The sequence below is a fragment of the Tyto alba genome, unplaced genomic scaffold (assembly GCF_018691265.1).
Source record: "Tyto alba isolate M040663 unplaced genomic scaffold, T.alba_DEE_v4.0 Super-Scaffold_18, whole genome shotgun sequence".
Classification (NCBI taxonomy): Eukaryota; Metazoa; Chordata; class Aves; order Strigiformes; family Tytonidae; genus Tyto; species Tyto alba.
In genome coordinates this window covers 11,943,325-11,962,257 of record NW_024881280.1, presented here as the reverse complement: position 1 = coordinate 11,962,257, position 18,933 = coordinate 11,943,325, and the positions used below count along the sequence as shown (strand labels likewise).

Below are 18,933 nucleotides of genomic sequence, written 5' to 3'. Positions count from 1 at the left end.
CAGTGGGCTCCCAGAAGGACAACAGGAGAGGAAGAGCGGGAGATGAGGCAAGGAAATTAAGCAGTAGGAGATATGAGAGCCCTGCTTTAGCGCAAGGCCTCATCTGCCCTCCCCTGTTTATGCTTCTCTCCCCTATCTTCCAATTAAGTGATTAGAAACTAAGTCATCAACGCTCATCTGCCACTGCTTCCAGGCTGCAGCCCCTCCTCTGCAAGGCAACATAAATACAGAAAAGAAACCAATAAGGCTCTGCTACCTTGTTTCTTACAGGCACAGCAGAGGCAATTTGTGTGCCGCAAAGCTCTGATATTATTTTGAACACTGATCCCTCTAAACCACCAGCATGGGCAAAACCCCTGAAGTTTTATCCTGTATTCATAAATTCTGAAAAACACAAATACTGACAGCATCTTTTCAGGATCCGGCAAAGGAAAAGGGGAAATGAGGGAAAGGGGGAAAGGAGAAAAGGGGAGGAAAGGAAGTGCAGAGGGAAGGCAGTCTGAGTGCTTCTATCATGACGATTTTATTGGAAAGCATTGAAGAAGGTCAGGAGTGCAAGTCACTGGGATGCTATTACTGGCTCAAAAGCCATTAAAAGAAAGTCTGTGGGCATAAACCCTGTTTCATGTGGGTTTTTTTCAGTCTTACCCCCCCTCGATGCCTCCCACAATACTTTACTAAGGTATTTATTTCATCAGCACATCAATAGGGATTACTTCTTATATGAAATAATCCCAGGGAGATATCTGTCAAGTAGTGGAACATTCACGATAGGGAGTGAAAACAAATCTGATCTAAGTTGTTCATGCCACTGTTTTTATTTCAGACTGGGTTTTCTGGGATTTTGCTTTTTTTGGGGATTTTTTTTTTCCCTAAAGGCTTGAGCACTGAGCTCAGATTGAAACTAGAATGGAAAAACTTCAGTCACAGCTAAAACTGAACGACACAGAAGATTTACTGGTTTGACTCCCCCCCTTCCAATAACTTCTATCCTATTCCCACTGTCATGTGGCTTTGGTATGATTTGCCAGTGCAGCATTCCCACACCCTTCCCAGAGCTGCTTCATCAGCCCTGCCAAGCAGTAAGAACCGTTGCCTGAGCCTTCACAGGAGGCCGTGCATTCCTGACGGGCAGAGGAAAGCCGAGAGGCAGGAGCAGGAATGCAACGGGCAGCCTGCACAGGCCATGAGGCTTGGAGTACATTCCAAAAGCACATTAATGGTCACTGCTGGAGACAAGATATTTGTTAGGGAGAAATTTGTTCTGAATCAGAAAGCAGCTGTTCTTATATTCCAGCAAAATCTGCAGCATTACAGACCTTGCTGTCCCTGTTCTGCGAGAAGGGAGGAAGACAGATTTCAGAGTGGAGATGCTCTGAAACTTGAGACACTTGAGAGCTCCACACAAAACCTCTCTCACCTGAAATGACTTCCAGAAGTAACATGAGTTTAAGACCGTCCCTGAAATCTTCCTCTATGTTCTCAATCTGTGTCCCAGCCTTGCGGAGGTGAGAATTACACCATGCTGTAAATGTCTAAAACACAGGAAAGAAAGACAGAAAAAAAGAAAAAAAAAAAAAAAAAAAGCAGTCAGTAATCTTCCCAGAAGCCAAACAACAGTTCAGAACCAAAACAGTGCTGCTATGTACCATGACACAGATTCAAATGGTGGTTAGGTTATCATCTTTCCACCCGCTGGCCTTGTGGAGCACAAGCATTAGTACCCAAATAGCCAAAGAAGTTGCAGGGTGTTCCTATGACAGAAGGAGTCTGAGAGAGACAATCGCTTCATGGCTCCAGCATGTCTGATTTTCTGGAGAGGCCCCTACATTTTGTGTTTGGTTTAGAATACCTTGAAACCAATTTTAAGGCATGCTAAATGCTGATTGCTAGGGATTCCAGTGGTGTTAGATGACACGTCTTGACATAATATGAAGGAGAATGTAAAACAGCATTCCAGATCTTCCTGTCTCTAGACAGGTGCTTGAGAAAAAAAGGACTGTTCTTCTATGGGCAACTGCCTCTGGTCTACTTCATCCCCAGCAAACACTGCAGCCCTTAGACAGAGGCTGAGCTCCTCAGCCACATAAACTACATCCCAGCAGTGTCTGTCCTGCTGCCTCTGTTCTCACCAACTTGCTATTAAGCAGACCTCCCTCCCCTGCATGAGTGTCCCACCTTCTCTCCTCCCTCATGTGGAAGAGTAAATACTTTCTAAAAAACAATGCGATCACCCGTCTCAGCAGAAGTAGAGGTCCTAGAAAGGATAAAAGTAAGCATTACTTAGTGACACTACTGTCTAGCACAGTCCCAAACTCTCACTACTTGAGAGCCTCTGGCAGAGGGATCACTGCAGCCACCTCAATGATAGAAATCATAGCCACGCTGCAATTAGTGATATTATGCACCACCACTGGAATAATAATATGAAGTGCAAGAGGGACTGAGATCCAAACTACAACACAGCCAGCGGCATTCAGGCTAAACAAAACTCTTTTTGGAAACGCCTTCTGACCTCATGTGGTCAGGATAAGAGGATCTCTCATATGAGAGAAATGAATTTCACCACAACTGATGACAAGACACATTTTCTGTGGTTGCAATCTGTCAGCCCATGTTCTAAACAATGGGCATGTGGGGCACTGACCGGGAAGAGACTGTCTCATCCAAGAGATGAGATAGTTGGGATTATCTCAAAAGAGCCATATGTGAATGGGTCTGAAAAAGAAAAGCAAGTGCTACCATTCAACAGTCAAAACACAAGAAACCAATATAAAACTCCTCAGGCACCTTAGTGTGGCGTGGTCTTAAAAATGCAAATCAAAGAGACCAACCTGGAGATGCAGAAGCTGTTTGACAAAAGGACTGTTTGAAGAGTAAATGGTAGCAACTAGTTCTTTTAAGGTGGACAAGTTTGTCCAAGTGCTAAAGAATGTGTTTCACAGTGTTTGAATAGGACATCAAGTAAATCCTTTCCTTTGTACAAACTGATAACCCCTCAATCATGCTTTAAATAGAAGGGTGAGGTTACTCAAAAAATGAGCGGCTCCAAAAGCTCAGTGCTACCACAGGGAAAGGTCTTTCTTCCTGTCCTCTCCCAGAGCCAATTCAACTCATTGGCCCAGCAAAGAACTATTTACTTTCTTTGGTAAGGCTAGTCTTCTGCTCAGCAGTGCATGAAGGCAGTCTAACAAGCCTCTGCAAGAGAAAATTTGGCATACACGGGCCAAGCAGTAGGGTGGAGTGGACCACAGCAGTCATGCCATCTTAGGCTGTTGGGGAACCTCAGCAGAAAGGACTCAGCTGACACTGAAGCATGGCATGCCAAAAATTTAGAAATGCTTCACCACTGCTTACACCATGCATAGCATTTTGAAAGATTACCCCAAATGGCAAAGCGCATCAGGACTCGTTCTTATTTGTCTGGAAGCTGGGCTTCCTCTACTAATCTGCTCACATTAGTGCTTACACGACTACAGAGAGCATAGCAGAACCTTTCCTCGGAAAAAGCATTGCTCAGCAGCTGCCGAGCTTCCCACTGCTGTGCTCTGGCCTTGCTCCCTGCCGGGGCTGTGGAATGGAGCAGGATAACAGTGCAGCTGTAAATACTTTCATGGCAATGGCCCTTTGGACGGATGCATGTATTGTGAAAGTCTGGGATCTTTTTTTTCAAGATGGGCTGGTTTGCTTCCAGATTTGGAAGCTCTAAAAAAAAAAGAGTAAGTCATTAAGCACCTTTTATTGCTTTTTATTGTTATTCCCCTGAGAAATAAAAGTGGTGTTTTTTTTAAATAAGAGCAGTTTTATTTGAAAATGGGCCCTGTATCCTGAAGTACATCCTTCTGGCACTATTTTTTTCATTCCACTGCCTGTGCTGTATTATATGAGAAGAGGTTCATTTATGTGGCTCCCTTTTGCAGCCGGGCTCCTTCACTTGAGGGTCAAATGAGAGCAGAGATGCTTTCAAATGATACACCGTTATCATGTATCAAAGTATGATAGCAAGTTATGTCAGGAAGGTTGTGGATGCCCATGAACCTCCTTCTCATATTTGGAAAGCAGACAAACCAAGATACGTAGAGCTAGTGTCTGGTCCCAGGTCACATTACAAGATCTGTGTTGAACTGAGGAGGAAGACTCAGATCTAACTCACAGGCCACCAAATTGCACTTTTATTTCTTGTATGACTTCCCTGAGGCCATTTCAGTTTTCCATCAGCCCCAAGCAGATCAGGAAGTTCTGCTTTAAATCACTGATAATTCTGGTGTAACTCAGCTGGGCATCTCTTTGCATATTTTGAGGATGGAATAGGGCAACGAGGTCTACATTTCTAAGAAACACAGACGAAATTAAAAGCAAACCACAAATCTTCTAAACTTTGCGTTATTTTAAAGCCTGGCAGGATAACCAGATCAGTGAGAGTATTTTTATTGCTGCAAGAGTCACCCAGGGCTTGGTGGGAAATTAAGTCCCAAAGCCAGCACTCCAACTTCTCTGCTGGAGCCATCTCCACCACATCACAGCCTCAGACGTGTTCATGTGAGACAACTCTGCAAAACATTGCCATTAGCCATCAGTGGCAGAGCTGACACCTCACCTCCTCACGGACATGGGCCACGAAGGGTTAATAGAGCACACGCAGTCCCCACTAGACAACTCCCAGGCATTTTTTGTCAAGGCACCCTTCGGGTCCTACATGAACTGCAACAAGCATAACACTGTAAGCAGCACAACAGCGTGTGGGAACAGCAACAACCAGCAGCCCATTGTGGATGCACTAGGCCATTTTACAAGAAAGCAGGATTATGAATGCTTTTAATAACTGCAGTGGGATTCACAAACTATATTCTTCACAGACCAATCCAGAGCAACATCATTCAAAACAATAATCGGAAAAGAGCTTTATGTTGCATTTGCTGCATATACTGCACAGGAGTAAAATATCTTCTTACTTCAAAGTAGTAAATTGGAAGGAGATGACAGACAGATAGGAGAAGGCTGGAAAAACGTGGCAGAAAAGTGGGAGGAAGCACAAGAAGAAGGAAGAGCTGAAATTTTTCCTGTCCGCTGGGGCCTTGCAATCCTGGCAGTCTTGTCTGGAGCCATTTTTACTGGCTTGGCTTCACGTATCTGCACAGGATCCTTTTTGTTATTCTAGGAAACCTACCGAAACCACCCACTCACCCCATCCACCTCCCGGGCAACACAGCTGCTCCTCCCCTTGCCCTGTGTCGCTGCTAGCAGTGGCAATCGGCTGGGGGCAGCTGCTCTGCTGCCCGCCACCAGCGAATGAAGCTTTTGAAAGTGGAAAGGGCTGCCAAGAGCAGCCAGCCATCTTTCTAGTGCAAGCCTGGCCGTGGGAGCAGCCAGACAAAAAAACCCAAACCCAAACCACCTGTGTTTGCTGGGGTGAGGCGAGGCACACCCCCGTTTGGATGGCAGAAATGCACTGCCAGGTGGGAAGCACCATCTCCTCGGTCATGAGCTCAAAGCACTGCTCTGAGGCCACAGATGTGCTTCCTTGCTGCCTGCAGATGCAGAAGCCTCGAGATTATTCTTCTGCTTACCCCTAACTCCCTGTCCCAAAGACGAGGAAACTTTCATCCGTAAATCACAAATACTCTGTTAGAGGTTTACGGAAATTTCACAGAGCTGGAAAACTACTTACTGTTAAATAATAGCACAAAAACATACCATCAACTGGATTTTCTTTAACAAATCTCACACCATAAATTTTCTATGGTAACTGCACAAGTGGTGCAAACAGAGCTGTGTTTCTCAGCCCCTGGATCTTTCCATATATTGTACTCTTAATTTCATTTTTGGACACAACAGGCAGCTGGGACTCCCCTGCAGGTCTGCCTCTTCTTCAGTGTTCACAATGGAGGATGCTGGATGTAGTGTGTGTGGGGGTGTCTGCATGTACACTTGTGCATTTCTCAGCATTGCTCTCTGTGCACCCTGCTCCCACCTAGCTATGATTTGTAGCTTCCTTTTTTTACATTCCAGCTTCATCAGTAAAATCCCTGTCACTGAGATCAACTCTTGCTATTTGTGCGCTAGGTGCTGTACAAACAATAGGACTTTCATATTCTACCACAATATAACCTGTCAGATAATAAAAAGAATAACAAATGTTACTAAAAGCAAGCAAATATGATTAACTGTTCTGCTACCTCAGCATAGGAGGCAGGTTTACTGTTGGGGTAACCTCTACAAGCCTACCTGCATACCTATTTTAACAGGCATACACACCCTTTTTCTGACACAACATGAAAAGTCCCTGCTTCTTCAGAGCTTTCTGTATTAACCCATGCCCAGGCGTGAGTTAACTAAAAACAACAGGTAGGTGATTGCTAGAAGTCTTGCAGCCAAAGCTCTGATACACCATTTTCAGCTACCTCCTTCCAAGTATCTCCCAGACCTGCCAACTGCAAACCTACATTTGGCTCTCCCTGTATTACACGTGCAGGCACACACTCCCTGGTACTCTGCATTTCCTAAGCTTTTGCTTTTCTTCCTGAAACCCAGTAACTTTTCCTCTTCACATTGTCCTTTCTGAATTCAGTACCTTTCTGGTACCAAAGTGGCTCAGGCAGTGTTCCTGAAACCTGGGAAAGCAGGATAGTAAGTCAATATTTTTCAGTTTAGAAAATGCTTCTGCCTGGAAAGCAGTAGTGCTGTGACACCACTGAGAGCAGATCTAGAGAGCACTTCGCTGCAAGAAAACAGTCATAAGGCTCTTCAGTCGCTGAGCAATTTCAGCAATGTAAATGTTGAATCTACCACAACCACCTAAATGACAGATATTAAAAAAAATAAATGGGCAGTTTTATCTCTTTGTGGCTGCGACAGTGACATTCCAGCTTTATCTGACCTTTCCAGATGCTCTTTACTTCTCTCCTTGCTAAATCACTCTTCCATGCAGCCCTGCCTTCCACGGGTGGGTGTAAACTTTTTGACACAGCCAAGAGACTGCCATGTTTGTGTAACAGCCCCAGAGAAGCTGTAACTGAGCCAGAGCAGTGCTGCTTGCCTCCCTTCTGACAGGAGAAAGGTCTGGCTTAAGCAACCAAAGAAAGAATTCACTGGAGCACTGTCTCTCCAGATCACCGCCACCACAGTCAAAGGCAGGCAAGCGTTCACGGCCATCAGGCACACTCCCTCCTTGTGTTTATGCTGGGGGATGAATTTTAAGCAAGTATTTCAACACAGCTCTGCTGTTGAGATGTGTCCACAAAGGTTTGGCTCCTGTTAAGAAGAGGATGGAGCTGCTAGCACACAAATCTTGCCCTAGTAGTGTAGTTTCATGGTGTCTGCACACATGCTCTGCAAAGTGAGGTCTTGAACAGGCTGAAAGCTTATGGGTGCTAGCCCAGGCTTTCTTCTAGTGTTGTATGGAAAATGACAGGAAGAATCCCTTTCCAGTCACCAGGAAAGAAAGCAGAATATTAAAATATCATACACAGCTGGAAAACAAAATTAATTTACCCAGCTGCAAGTGCTGCTCTTCTGCTAGTCGCATGCTCAGAGGAGTGCAGCCGGGCTTCTGACTGCAGAGCCAGGCTGCATTCCCTGCCCGGCCTGAAAGCAAACGCTCTGTGGCGCCTGCTTACTGCCATCATGCCTTACAGGACTGCCCAGACAGATCTGCTAATTCTTGCAACAAATTCTACAGCCGATTCCACGCTGCAAGGAATTGTATTTAAATGAAATTATCTGGAACAACGACTGAGGCACCTAACAATGACTAATAGTTTATTAAGAGCAGGCAGGAAACTGCTGCACACACAGCTTTTTTAAGCAATAGAATTACTAATAATGCAGTTCCAGCTGCCCCAAAATGGGATCCTTTCCACCTTGGTAGTCTGAGAGCTGAATATACTGCATTAAGTAAGGAGGATGCTAACCCACAGTCACCACAAATCTCTCTCTCCTGCTCCCTGAACAGACAGACTAGGCCATCATTACCTTATTAATCGGACGTTTTTGGACTGAAAGGCTGGGCAGGCCATAAAACAAATCTCAACCATCCAGTCCAAGTTTCCCTGCACTCAGCACTAAAATTCATTACCAGCATTAACCCCCAGGGTTTCATGTGATTCTCCCCTTCCTGCTGCGAATGCTCTTCAAGGGTTTCTGTGGCACTCCCTTCTGTGAATCCTCCTTTCACACCTTAAAGCACTTGGAAGTATTGCTGGGGGTCTTGTGGGTGGCTGCTTATCACCCTCCCACACTCAACACAGACTCAAAAGACAGTCTTGGTTGCAGTTTCTTTTCCTGCCCAAATCTGTGGTATAAGATGACAAGGTGCTCAGTTAATTACGGAGTAATTACAAAGTAATCCTGGATTCTGTCAACACCTTGGCACAAGAAAGGCAATGGCTGGACACAAGACAGAACACACCAACAACCATAGTGAAGAAAGCTGGGCATTGAAATGGCCCTTCATGGACTACAACTGTGATCAGATAAGCCAAAACAGAGTCTCCTGTCCCAATGAATATTTTCTGTGCCCACAGGCTGCAAGTGACAGAAGCTTTATACACCTTTGTATTAGTGGTTTTCAGCCGTGATGGAGGAAGTGCAGCCCTGCAGCCCTCAGTTCTGTATGCTACACACCTCTTGGTTTACTTGAATATCTGCTAGAAAGCCCAAAAACGCTCTCAGGGCTGTCCTCTTCCTGCAGAGAAGCTCTAGGGATTGGAGATACTCTACAGAAACCTCATCACGAGTTTAGGGAGCCACCCAAAGTGCCTTTTGTTTGAACCTGAATTAAGAGATCAGCCACCATATGCCAATTTAATCTTCTAACCTGAAATACCTCCACTGTGCATTGCTTTGCATTTGAAGCCATCTAACAGTTTTGAAAAGAAGAAAGGCATTTGATAAACCCCTTCAGCATTTACTCTCTGAACCCATTCTCCAGGACACGGGGGTGGTTCAAAGAGCTTGTTTTTTGTTGAAGAGGTACACTGTCAGCAGCTGACCTCTAAAGAATTGCAGATATGATGGTGTTCTGGTTTTGGCTGAGGTAGAGTTAATTTTCTTCATAGTAGTTAGTACAGGGCTATATTTTGGATTTGTGGCTGGAAACCCATCAACAAGGCCAACGCTGCACAGTGAAGAGCTTTGCTTTCCAATGTAGTTGACCTCCAATGTAGTCTTCAAAAGGCCAAAGGAATTAAATGGGTATTCAGAAGGAATCATTACAGATACTCACAGCACTACTTTGCCACCTCCACAAAAGGAGTTTAGTACCACTAGCATTGGTGGCAATGTCCTGTTCTGGTTTAATTGCAGCTGCTGAGTTCCAAGCATGACTAAAAGACAAAATACAGCCCACACTGTTTCTGCAGTACTGTGTCCTGAAAATGGGAGGTATCACTACATTGTACTGTGTTCCCAGCAACCACCTAAAGAACCAAATGGTGGCTGCGTAAGGAATTACTGAGGATGAAAAGGTAAATTGTAAGTTTACTTTCATTTCCTGACTCCAGGGCACAGCCCCTGCAACTTGGCAACACAGAGCTCAGTCACTGCTTCTTAGCCGCTTCCCAAAACCCAACTCTGCAGCTCAGGATGAGAACAACTGTACCAGGGTAAGAGCCCCAGCCCTAAATGTAACTGCCTAAGCCAGGCTGGATCCTGCTGGGAACATGAAGTTCACCACAAAAGCCTCTCCTTGTCCAGAGGAACTAGGAAGCATTGCACATGGGAAATAAACCCTCCTTACAATCAATTCATCCTTTTCAACGATGGCAATGAATCAGCACATCACTTGCAAGAAGTGCAAGTAAATTCAGTGTAGGAGTTTTCAGTTTTGCTCAGTGGAATACAGTTCTCAGTGTCTTGCACAATTTTTGAGTCTCCTCTCCTGGAAGACAGGATGAAAAAGAAAAAGCCAGAGTCCCTTCCACGTTAGTTTTCCCCTGGTGTGGTATTAACTGCTTTGGAGTCAGAACAATCCCTTTTATTAGCTAACAACGGGCTAAAGTGGTAAGGGCAGAAATCTCAATCCAGCACACTTCCTGTCCAACACAGGGTAAATATTTGTTCTTCTCTACATTTGTGCCTCTGGAGCCTTTAACTCCATTTCTGCTACAGACCATTTCAGGAAGAATCTGCTTTTGGCATTTGAAAGCTACCAATCAATGAGTCGGCTGGCATTTCAGATCAGTAAAGTACAAGCTCTCTTTATTCCAGAGTTACCAGGGTGCATTAATAGCTAGCAACTTACAAGAAGTCTTCAGACATGCAAAAACCATGCAAAAAAAAAAACCAAAAACCAACCCCAAACTATACAAGGAGATCAACTGGCTAGAAGTATGATCTTTTAGAGTTTATTGTGGAGCTCAGACTAGCAAGATGCCTCATTATGCTCTTCACTCTCCTATGAAATCAGCTCATAAATGTCAACTTGCTTTAAGCTCTCTCATAACAAAGATTAAACAGAGCTTGTCTCTGCACTTTATATGCTGAGCTTCCCAAATGCTTTATAGCATTTCAAGACATACAGGAAGAAATTATTTTACTGAGCACTATGACGCAACTATTTATGGACTGAAAAGTGGCAAGAAACCACTGAAAGCAAGACTGTTTGATTCATGAAGGCTAAACTCCAACTGTCCAGAGCAGGATTGGGCCAGGACACCAGGATGAAAGCCTTCACGAGCAGCCTTATGTTCCCGGTGGCAGGCCTACACTTCACATCTCACCATCCAGTCAAACTCTCTGAGGATTTATCCAGACCCAGTACTGATTTCATGGTGAGATGTCACCCACTTGGTCCCGGGAAAAGTCTTATGGGGAAGACAGCGAATGCCTGGCACTGTAACATGAACCAGGACATGCAAATCCGCTCCAGCCTTGGCTTATCTGGGAGCACGGGACACGGGTATGGGACTTCTTTCCACTCAAGGCAGGGCAGGGAAGCACCCTACCTGCAGTGGATCCACTTAGATCCACAGGCAGACTTTAACACAACTGCTCTGCTGAAAATCTGTCTTGTGCTTCTGCTCTCACGGGGTGGGGGGCTATCAGTTTATACTAAGTCTGCAAAGCCAGCAGTGCAGAAGCTGATCTGGCTTGAAAGCCCTTCTGTGGTGGAGGTTTGGAGACATTTGAGAGCTCTCATGTCCATCTTGCATGCGGCTGTCCTATGGGTCTGCTTCTTTCAGCCTCCTGGGAGGATTCCCAGGTGTTGCTTTTTCTGTGACTTCTTTGGCTGTTTACTTTGCTGGTGAAGGGGAAGTGAGGAAGAGGAACTTACAGCTTCATTTATCCAGGCCTTCTAAATACAGAGGTAAGTAAACAGGTTGAATAATTGAAACAGTTTAACATGTATTTGCCCACTGTTCTGTATGGATGCTGCAAAATTAGCACAAAGCATTGCTCCAGGCTTTTCAGGCTGCAGAACTTTAATGACTCTGCAGCTCTGGAAGACAGAAAAAAATTGAAATAATCTGGTTTTCTAAGGGATGATAGCAAGTGTCCTGGCTGAAAGAACCTGTAACTGCATTTTGAGTGAGAAAGGGACTCCAAAGCAGTGGTTGGCATGAAGCCCGAGAGCAAGGAATCAGAAAGGATACTGGTATCCAACAGTTTCTGAAGGCCACCTGGCATAGATGTATTTGGGCTTCACTCCCATCACCAGTGACACAAACTTTTAGCTAAAATGTACAGGAAGAAAATAAGACTTTCAGATACACTTGTCCCCTTGGCCATTAGCACTGCCCCTGACTCCATGCTGTCAATGCTCAGAGCTCTCATGCTCATTTGTAGCTGTGAAACACATCACTCCCAGCTCCAGAGGGTTTGCCTTTTGAACAAGGTCTTCAATTGTTAAGATCATTCACCTGATAAGGGATTTTCCAAAATTAAGAGAATAGCTCCTGGGACAAGATGACTGTAATGCACATATACTACCAAAGTAAGGGCCCCGAAGACAGGTACGGATCTTACCATGCTAGGGACTACACAGACACAGGGTGAAAAGCTGCTCTGGGCTCCAAAGCACTTTCAATTGTAAGGCTCAGAGATGCGCGTGGAGACAGTGCATCTCAGAATAACAAAGCAGCGTTAGTCAGGGTGCTTGGCAGTGGTCTCAGCACACCTACAACCTACCTCTTGTCACATTCTTTACTAAGATCATAGGAAACTATAAAAAAAGAATGACCCTATCTGACAACACACAGTTCGCAACCCCTATAAGCTATGTAACTGCATCTGAACAGCAGCCTCCTGTGCAAGACTGCAGATCTGATTCCCTCATGCTCTCCAACATTTGATGCCATCACCTTGTTCTCAAAAGCTACAGCCTGCTGCCACAGAGCAACGTGCTCTAACTTGGTCCATGCAGTTGGTACTGGCAGCCTAATTGGAGGGGAAACAACAGAACTGTGGTTGTCTACAGCAGATTATTCCTAAGTGAGAGAGGCAGCACAAACAAGAGCAAGAAAGCATTTGTTTGAAAATGTAATGAGCACACAGTTGGCATCAGGGACTGACAGAGGTGAGACCTGGCACCTCACAGCAGAGAGATAAGAAGAATGTAAGAAAAAACATGGGGCCTTGAAAACAATGAGAGGTACCTCATATTTAACAAGGTGAAAGAAAGGGGTGCTACTGGAGAGACATGAACTGAAGGGCATGTTTATATATGATGGGTAACAAAAATTATTGCTGCAGCTGTTTGGGTGAGTGTGATTGGATTGCTTCACAGAGGTCAGAAAAAAAGGATGTTGCCATTACTCAGACATAAAATAATTGAGAGCCCATGTAGGAGCTGTATGAGAGATCCACCAGCCATTCTGGAGAGAAATTAAATGTCAGGTCAGAGTAGGGAATGTCACATCTATTGTTGAATGAAAGGTTTTAAATGATCTGAGTGTAGGCAAGATATTGAATGTTTACATAAAGGCACTGCCAAAAAAGTCCCACCACTAACCCATGGGAGCAGTAAATGTCTTCTAAAAGGCAAAATACAGAACTGAGCCTTGGGAACTCTGAACAGTGACCACCTCATCACTCCCTCTCTCTCCCACTACCTGCAACACAGAGACTGTGAAAAGGTGGAGCTGCTCCTCTATCTACCCCTAAGTAGATGTGCTCCTTTCTTTCACACGCACAGAGCAGCAGTTGTCGTCACATTTTACTGCTGTTATCTCTATGAAGTCAGCACAGGTAATCGGGATGGTGCTGAGATCTGCAGCTTCTCATGCATGAAAAGAAGTAGGTCCTTACTGTGGCATATCTGCTACATCTCATTGAACCTGCAGGCCTTCAACAGTGCACAGACAAGCAGCGTCAGGAGGATCAGATCCTCAGCGAATGGCTGGGAGTTGACCACAGGCATCTCTCCTCCCAGGCTGTTACTCTTAGGTGGGCATGGATGTTTGCACAGCTGTAGGTTCAACAGTGTTTTCACTTATAGTTTAAATACCCAGCACATGAAACAGCTAAGAACACTACAAATTCATATATATCAGTGTCTGCGTGTCTTGTGGTTGTAGGGAAGGGCATTTATTAAGATAATGGTCATATTTAAAATTGAATTGCATCGTGACGTCTTTTTAATTGGATACTGAAAGTGCTGAAGCTGCTGTGGGTGGTGAGATTATGAAGGTGGTCTTTTCTGGGATCTTAAGACATATTCCTTGCTGAGGCATGAATGTGTCATCTATGAGTTAGGATAAAACAGGATTTAAACTGTCTATACTAGCACCGAGTAGCAAGCTATTTCTTGGTGTGCATCACAGCCCAAGGAGTGGTCTAATTAGTGAGCATCCTCATGGGCCCTAAGGCATCTGCATGCCACTGCAAGCTTCTAACACCACCTTACCACCACATGCACTGCAAGTGGTGGGATCTCGTACCTTCACCCAGCAGATATAGCCCTGACTGGTACTGAGGTGTGCCCTGAGGGATCCGTGCCGAGTCTGTGGGTACACCTGGACAGCACAGTGAAAACCAGCGTAGAAGTGTTCAAGTATCTGAGACAAAGTACCAGAAACAGCAGTGGCAGCAAAGCACAGCTTGGCAAGAGCTATCCAATGTAGGAGCCATACCAGGGATCCAGGGCACAGCCCCCCTGCAGAGATTAGTACGTGGCAAGCATAGGAATGGAGGCTTGGTACTGCAGTGGAGCAAAGCAGCAGGAGAGGTCAGGTCAGGTCTTCCCAGCATGTGTGTTCAGACCAGGATGGAGATCTTAAAACAAAGTAAGAAAAAAAAGGCAGTTGAAGATTAAAAATTATGATAGAGTATAATTACAGCAAGAGCTTTGTTCCAGACTGCTGTGGTTCAATGTTTCAGACACCCCAAGAGAGCAGCAACTGCATTAAGAGAGATGGAGGCGATGCTGGCTCACCCAACATAACATCCGGCTGAGGACAGGGTAGCACTTCTCTGCTTCCCCCAAACCACTGTCTTTGCTCCAAACTCATCCTCCCTTGCCCTGCCCATGGCCACCAAGACTCCAGACTGGAAATCTAAGCAGAATATGACCTAACTTTAAGGGGATGAAGTCTTTAAAGACTTTCTTGATCTCATGACCAAAACCTCATATTTTTATCTATTTTGACCTTAATTATTTTGTTTGTCTTGAAACTGTTTATGCAGTTTATCAAAGCAAGAAGCTCTCTCTAAAAGAAGTCAGATGTGGGACTGATATCAAGGATTAAAAGGGAAAAAGAAACATTCAAGTTTGTTTGGTTTTTTCCCCCCCTTTGATCTTTTATTCAACCTGAACAATTAGCAAAGCCAGTTTCAGTTCTAGGTAGCACAATAGCTCTGAGCTACTATCTATTGGTATCATTTATTCTTTAAAAAGTTTGTGCTATGGTCTTACTGTCTAATTGTACAAAACTTTTATGAAAAGGAAAAAAGGAAGTGAGGCTTATAGAGGCATGCACCAGGGATCTGCCAGTACTTTGGGAGAGTGTTGAGCCTGTTAGAATAGCTGCCCTAGGTAAAGCCTGGGAAACGCAGTCAGCAAACTTTCTGGACTTGACCCAAAGGCTACCGAGGAGAATGTTTCCACTGACTGCAGGGGGTTGGGATCAGGCCCTGCGCTGCGGGGGACAGTGGCAGAATGACAGAAAGAGTCTGGTGACTCCAACCAAGTCCAAAAGAGCCAACAGGAGCTGCTGCGTTATTTAAAAGCAGACATGCAGAACACTTTGCCAGATACTAATGGGAAAAATTTGATCTCTTTTTAAACCTAGCATCAAGATTTTCACCATCCTGATGACAGGAAAACCTATGGGGACGTAGGGGGAAACACTGCAGAAAGAACTGGGAGGAAAACACCGCTACCAGCCAATTCAGCCCATCAGGAAATGTTTGCTGTTTCTACTTTTCCGCCTCAAAGAGCTGGAGGCTTCAAACAATGTTCTCTGAGAGACAGAGCACGAGGGGATGGTGCAGAGGCAAGTCCCAGAGTCGATGCCTTGGGCTAACAGACATTCCCATTGACTGGTGAGGACTTGGGGACCAATCTAGGACCACCTTCTGTAAAAGTCATGCTCTGCTCCTCAGTCACCTGCTGGAAAGATGCAACAAGCCCAAATGTAACCTAGATTAGTAACACCACACTGTTGTATCTGGCTGGGGAAATCAACTTGGCACGCAGGGCAGTCAGGAAAGCATATGAATAATCTGAAGGCAGGAGCTGGAGCTGTAGCAACTCCAGTGGCTGAGGACAGAGTGTGATTTAGGCCCTAGCCACAGACACGTTCACATTCTTGCATTTGCTCATTTCTAGGAGATGAGGTCAAAGAGCTCACCACAGGAGAGGATGGATGATGTAAACTGGATGCTGAGTGCCAGCACTACTTTTTTTTTTTTTTTTTTTTCCACCGTGCTCTGCACATACCCAGAGCCTTTCCATTTATAGGAAAGGCCATTGGTATAAAAGGTGCATTCTTCAGTGGGCCAGAGGAGGGGACATCATACTGGGTATAAAAATGCTAGCACTGTTTCCAAAGCTCAGCACCTCTTGTTAGGGGATGAGAGAAAAAAAAAAAAAAAATGTTTTTCCTCTCTAGGGAGGAGCTTCCAGGTGGGCAGGGGACTGGAAGATAGATTTGAGGAGAAAATTCAGATATTTTCATCAAGGAAAATAAATACACCTCCAAGTTAATGATGTCTTAGCTATTTTCAATGAACAGAGCTAAATACCCTTTTTTTGTGACCAGCTTTAGGCTGGAAGAAAGAAGATTGGGACAATTCTACTTGCCATGCCAGATGTCCCGAGATGCTGTGCATTAATGCAAATATCTTGGGAAAGAGAGAAGACCAAAGAAGAGTACAATCCATTGGAAACGAAGTTAAAATTAAATTTTTTTTTTAGACATTTCTACCTTACTTAACAATTTGTTAGGATTTTCCCTTCCTTTCTGCAGCTCCATTTCAACCCTAACCATATTCCAGGTATATACGTACTAAATAGTGAGTGTTCTCAATTGATAGATTCAATTTCACTGTTTTTAGAAAAGTGAATGAGTTTCAGGATAGCTCTGACAATTGGAGATATTGGCTAGTGTGAATGAGACATTTTTTTCCTGCTCTACAGGACAGGGCCTGTTTCAGCAAGGGTACATAGAAGAGAAATACTTCATCAGGAATTGCAGGATTTTGCTTCAGCAGTGGAGTTGTGATGTCTTTCAGGAGCTGTAGTTCAGATGCCTCATGCTCCCATTTTCTTCTACTGTGCAGGAACTCGTCTAAAGGCATCTTCCACAATAAGCTACCAAGTAGGATGGTGCTTTATAGGAGTCTGATGGGTACAAATCATGGGAGATGCAATTCCCTTTGGAAACCACCCTGCAGATACAACCAAATTTTTAGTTGCGTACACAAATGTATTTTGAAGAAGAAAAAGGAAACTGGCCAAAATATTGGAATTTGGGGATTACCACTAACTGGCAGGTTTTTTTGTTAAAAAGAGAAAAGAATTAAAAAAAAATAAAATCACCCCAACATTGCTTTTCCCCCACAGAAAACACACTTTTCACTAAAAAAAAAAAAAAAAAAAAAGCTGTAATACTACGATTAAGAGTAGATTTATTTTTGGTCACAGAACATTTCTAACCGTTTGAAAAGGACTGGCCCTTTGCAGTAATCACTGAACGTCCCCCTAGGTACAAGTGTTTCCCAAAGTGTCATTGGGAGAACAGGACAGACACACAGTGCTGCCAGTTTTGCCATCAACCGTGTAGTTCCTATGTGTAGAAGTATTTTCTCTCCCCTGCCAGCAGGCTGCCCCTAGAAGGGCAGTGACCGGTAAATGAACGTGGCAGATTGAAAGACGAGGGTTGGCTGGAAGAGGATGGCAAAGAAGCAACTGTAGGGTTTAACTTCTGATTCATCTGTAGGGGGATGCACTCAGTTATAAAGGATGACTGGTAGTTGCGGGAAACCAATTTGAATGGGGTCAGGCAAAGATTAATTATTATTTGCCTTTGCTGCTGTTTAAAGAGAAGGGATGATGAATACTGTAAGATGAAAACTGCTTCTAACTCATCCTGGGACAGGAGGAGGAAAAAGGGGGAGGTGGGGACTAGTTTTGTGTTTTCTTGGATGAGGCAAACTGCAAAAATAGCTAGGGGAAGAGTTTATTTGTGTTACGAGCTTTAATCTCAGTCTAGCGGTGGTGGCAACAGGCTTTGGTCCAGCAGTAGCTGGAGAGAATGACTATATGAAAAATCTGTACTATACATGAACATAAATCCAGAATTTTCCATTCCTCTTCCTTCTTCCTGGAAGCACATGGCATCTATTCCCAAGAGTTTCAAATAAGAGGCACTGAAATGATCACTACAAATTATTTTTGTCATAGCTCTAGGTCTAAAAAAATTTGTATTTTATCCTTGAACATGATGAAATCTTGCAATACAATTATATTATGACTGAACTCAGGGGAATTTTTAACCTCCCTGCCTGCCAAACAGAGCACAGGAGCTCACTGCCTAGTCCAACAACTGTACTTTTACAGCATACGTGACTGGAGCTGCAGTCAGTCCTCAAGGAGATAGACTACAGGATGCACAAGCTACAGGTGGAAGGGAGCATTTGCAGAAATTGCCACAGATCTGTGCAAACACTACCTGTGCAAAGCTCTACTACTTTGTGATGAGTAGCTCGCTCCACTAACGCTACTACATTCAGGTTTCCTTTTGGCGCTTGGTTCTGCTGAAACTGCTCAGAGACCACAAACCACGCTTTAATAAAGAAAACACACACACAGAGAAGAAAAATTCCACCACAACTAAAACCCAGCCATGCTTCTGCTCTTTCCACCTCCCAATGCTGAGCTTCAACCTTGCATTTAGAAAAGTCAGAAGTGACTGGCTCTGTTCAAAACATTACAATAGCCAATACACAGATGCATCAGCAGTTTTATAATCTTTGTAGGTAGCCACTGGTCATATGTCCACACAAACTCATAATCAGGGGACTATTTGCCTCCATTTCTAGGCTGAGCAAAATAGGAAGCAGCGAGGACAGTGAGCCCTAGAAAATTGGGTACTGTGCTCAGACACGTCAGACTCAAGTGGGCACCCCTCCGCTCCACTCAACAAGCCAAGATGGGATTAGTTGAGAAGGCCAAAGGAAGGACATGGGGGTAGCTGCAAGGCATACCCTGAGCTCAGAGTCCCCCAGAAACGAACAGCTTGAGCACCCCCCTTTCTACGCACCAGAGAGCTTCCCTGTAAACACACCCTCTACTGAAGCAGAGAGAGCAGTAATATAAACCAGATGCTGTAGGGATTTTTTTTCCCTCTTCGTCTGCACTAAATTTAAATACTGAGCTCTTCTTTTGCCAATTCATTCTTAAAGGGCCTGTGTGTCGCTCTTCATCTCTATCTCACTTGCCTGAATTTAACGAAGAACTCAGCAGCCCTGAAAGCACTGCGACCACCCTGGGAA

General features: G+C 44.5%; 1 protein-coding gene across 6 annotated transcripts in view; it reads right to left on the bottom strand.

Moving 5' to 3' along the window:
• Nucleotides 1-18,933, bottom strand: part of ACTN1 (actinin alpha 1) — a 92,443-nt gene that overhangs the window by 46,115 nt on the left and 27,395 nt on the right. For all 6 annotated transcript variants that reach the window (XM_042790993.1, XM_032984570.2, XM_042790992.1 and 3 more), the window contains exon 2: nucleotides 1,421-1,535. In XM_042790993.1, the coding sequence (XP_042646927.1) occupies nucleotides 1,421-1,535 (115 nt within the window). The remainder of the gene's footprint in view (nucleotides 1-1,420; nucleotides 1,536-18,933) is intronic.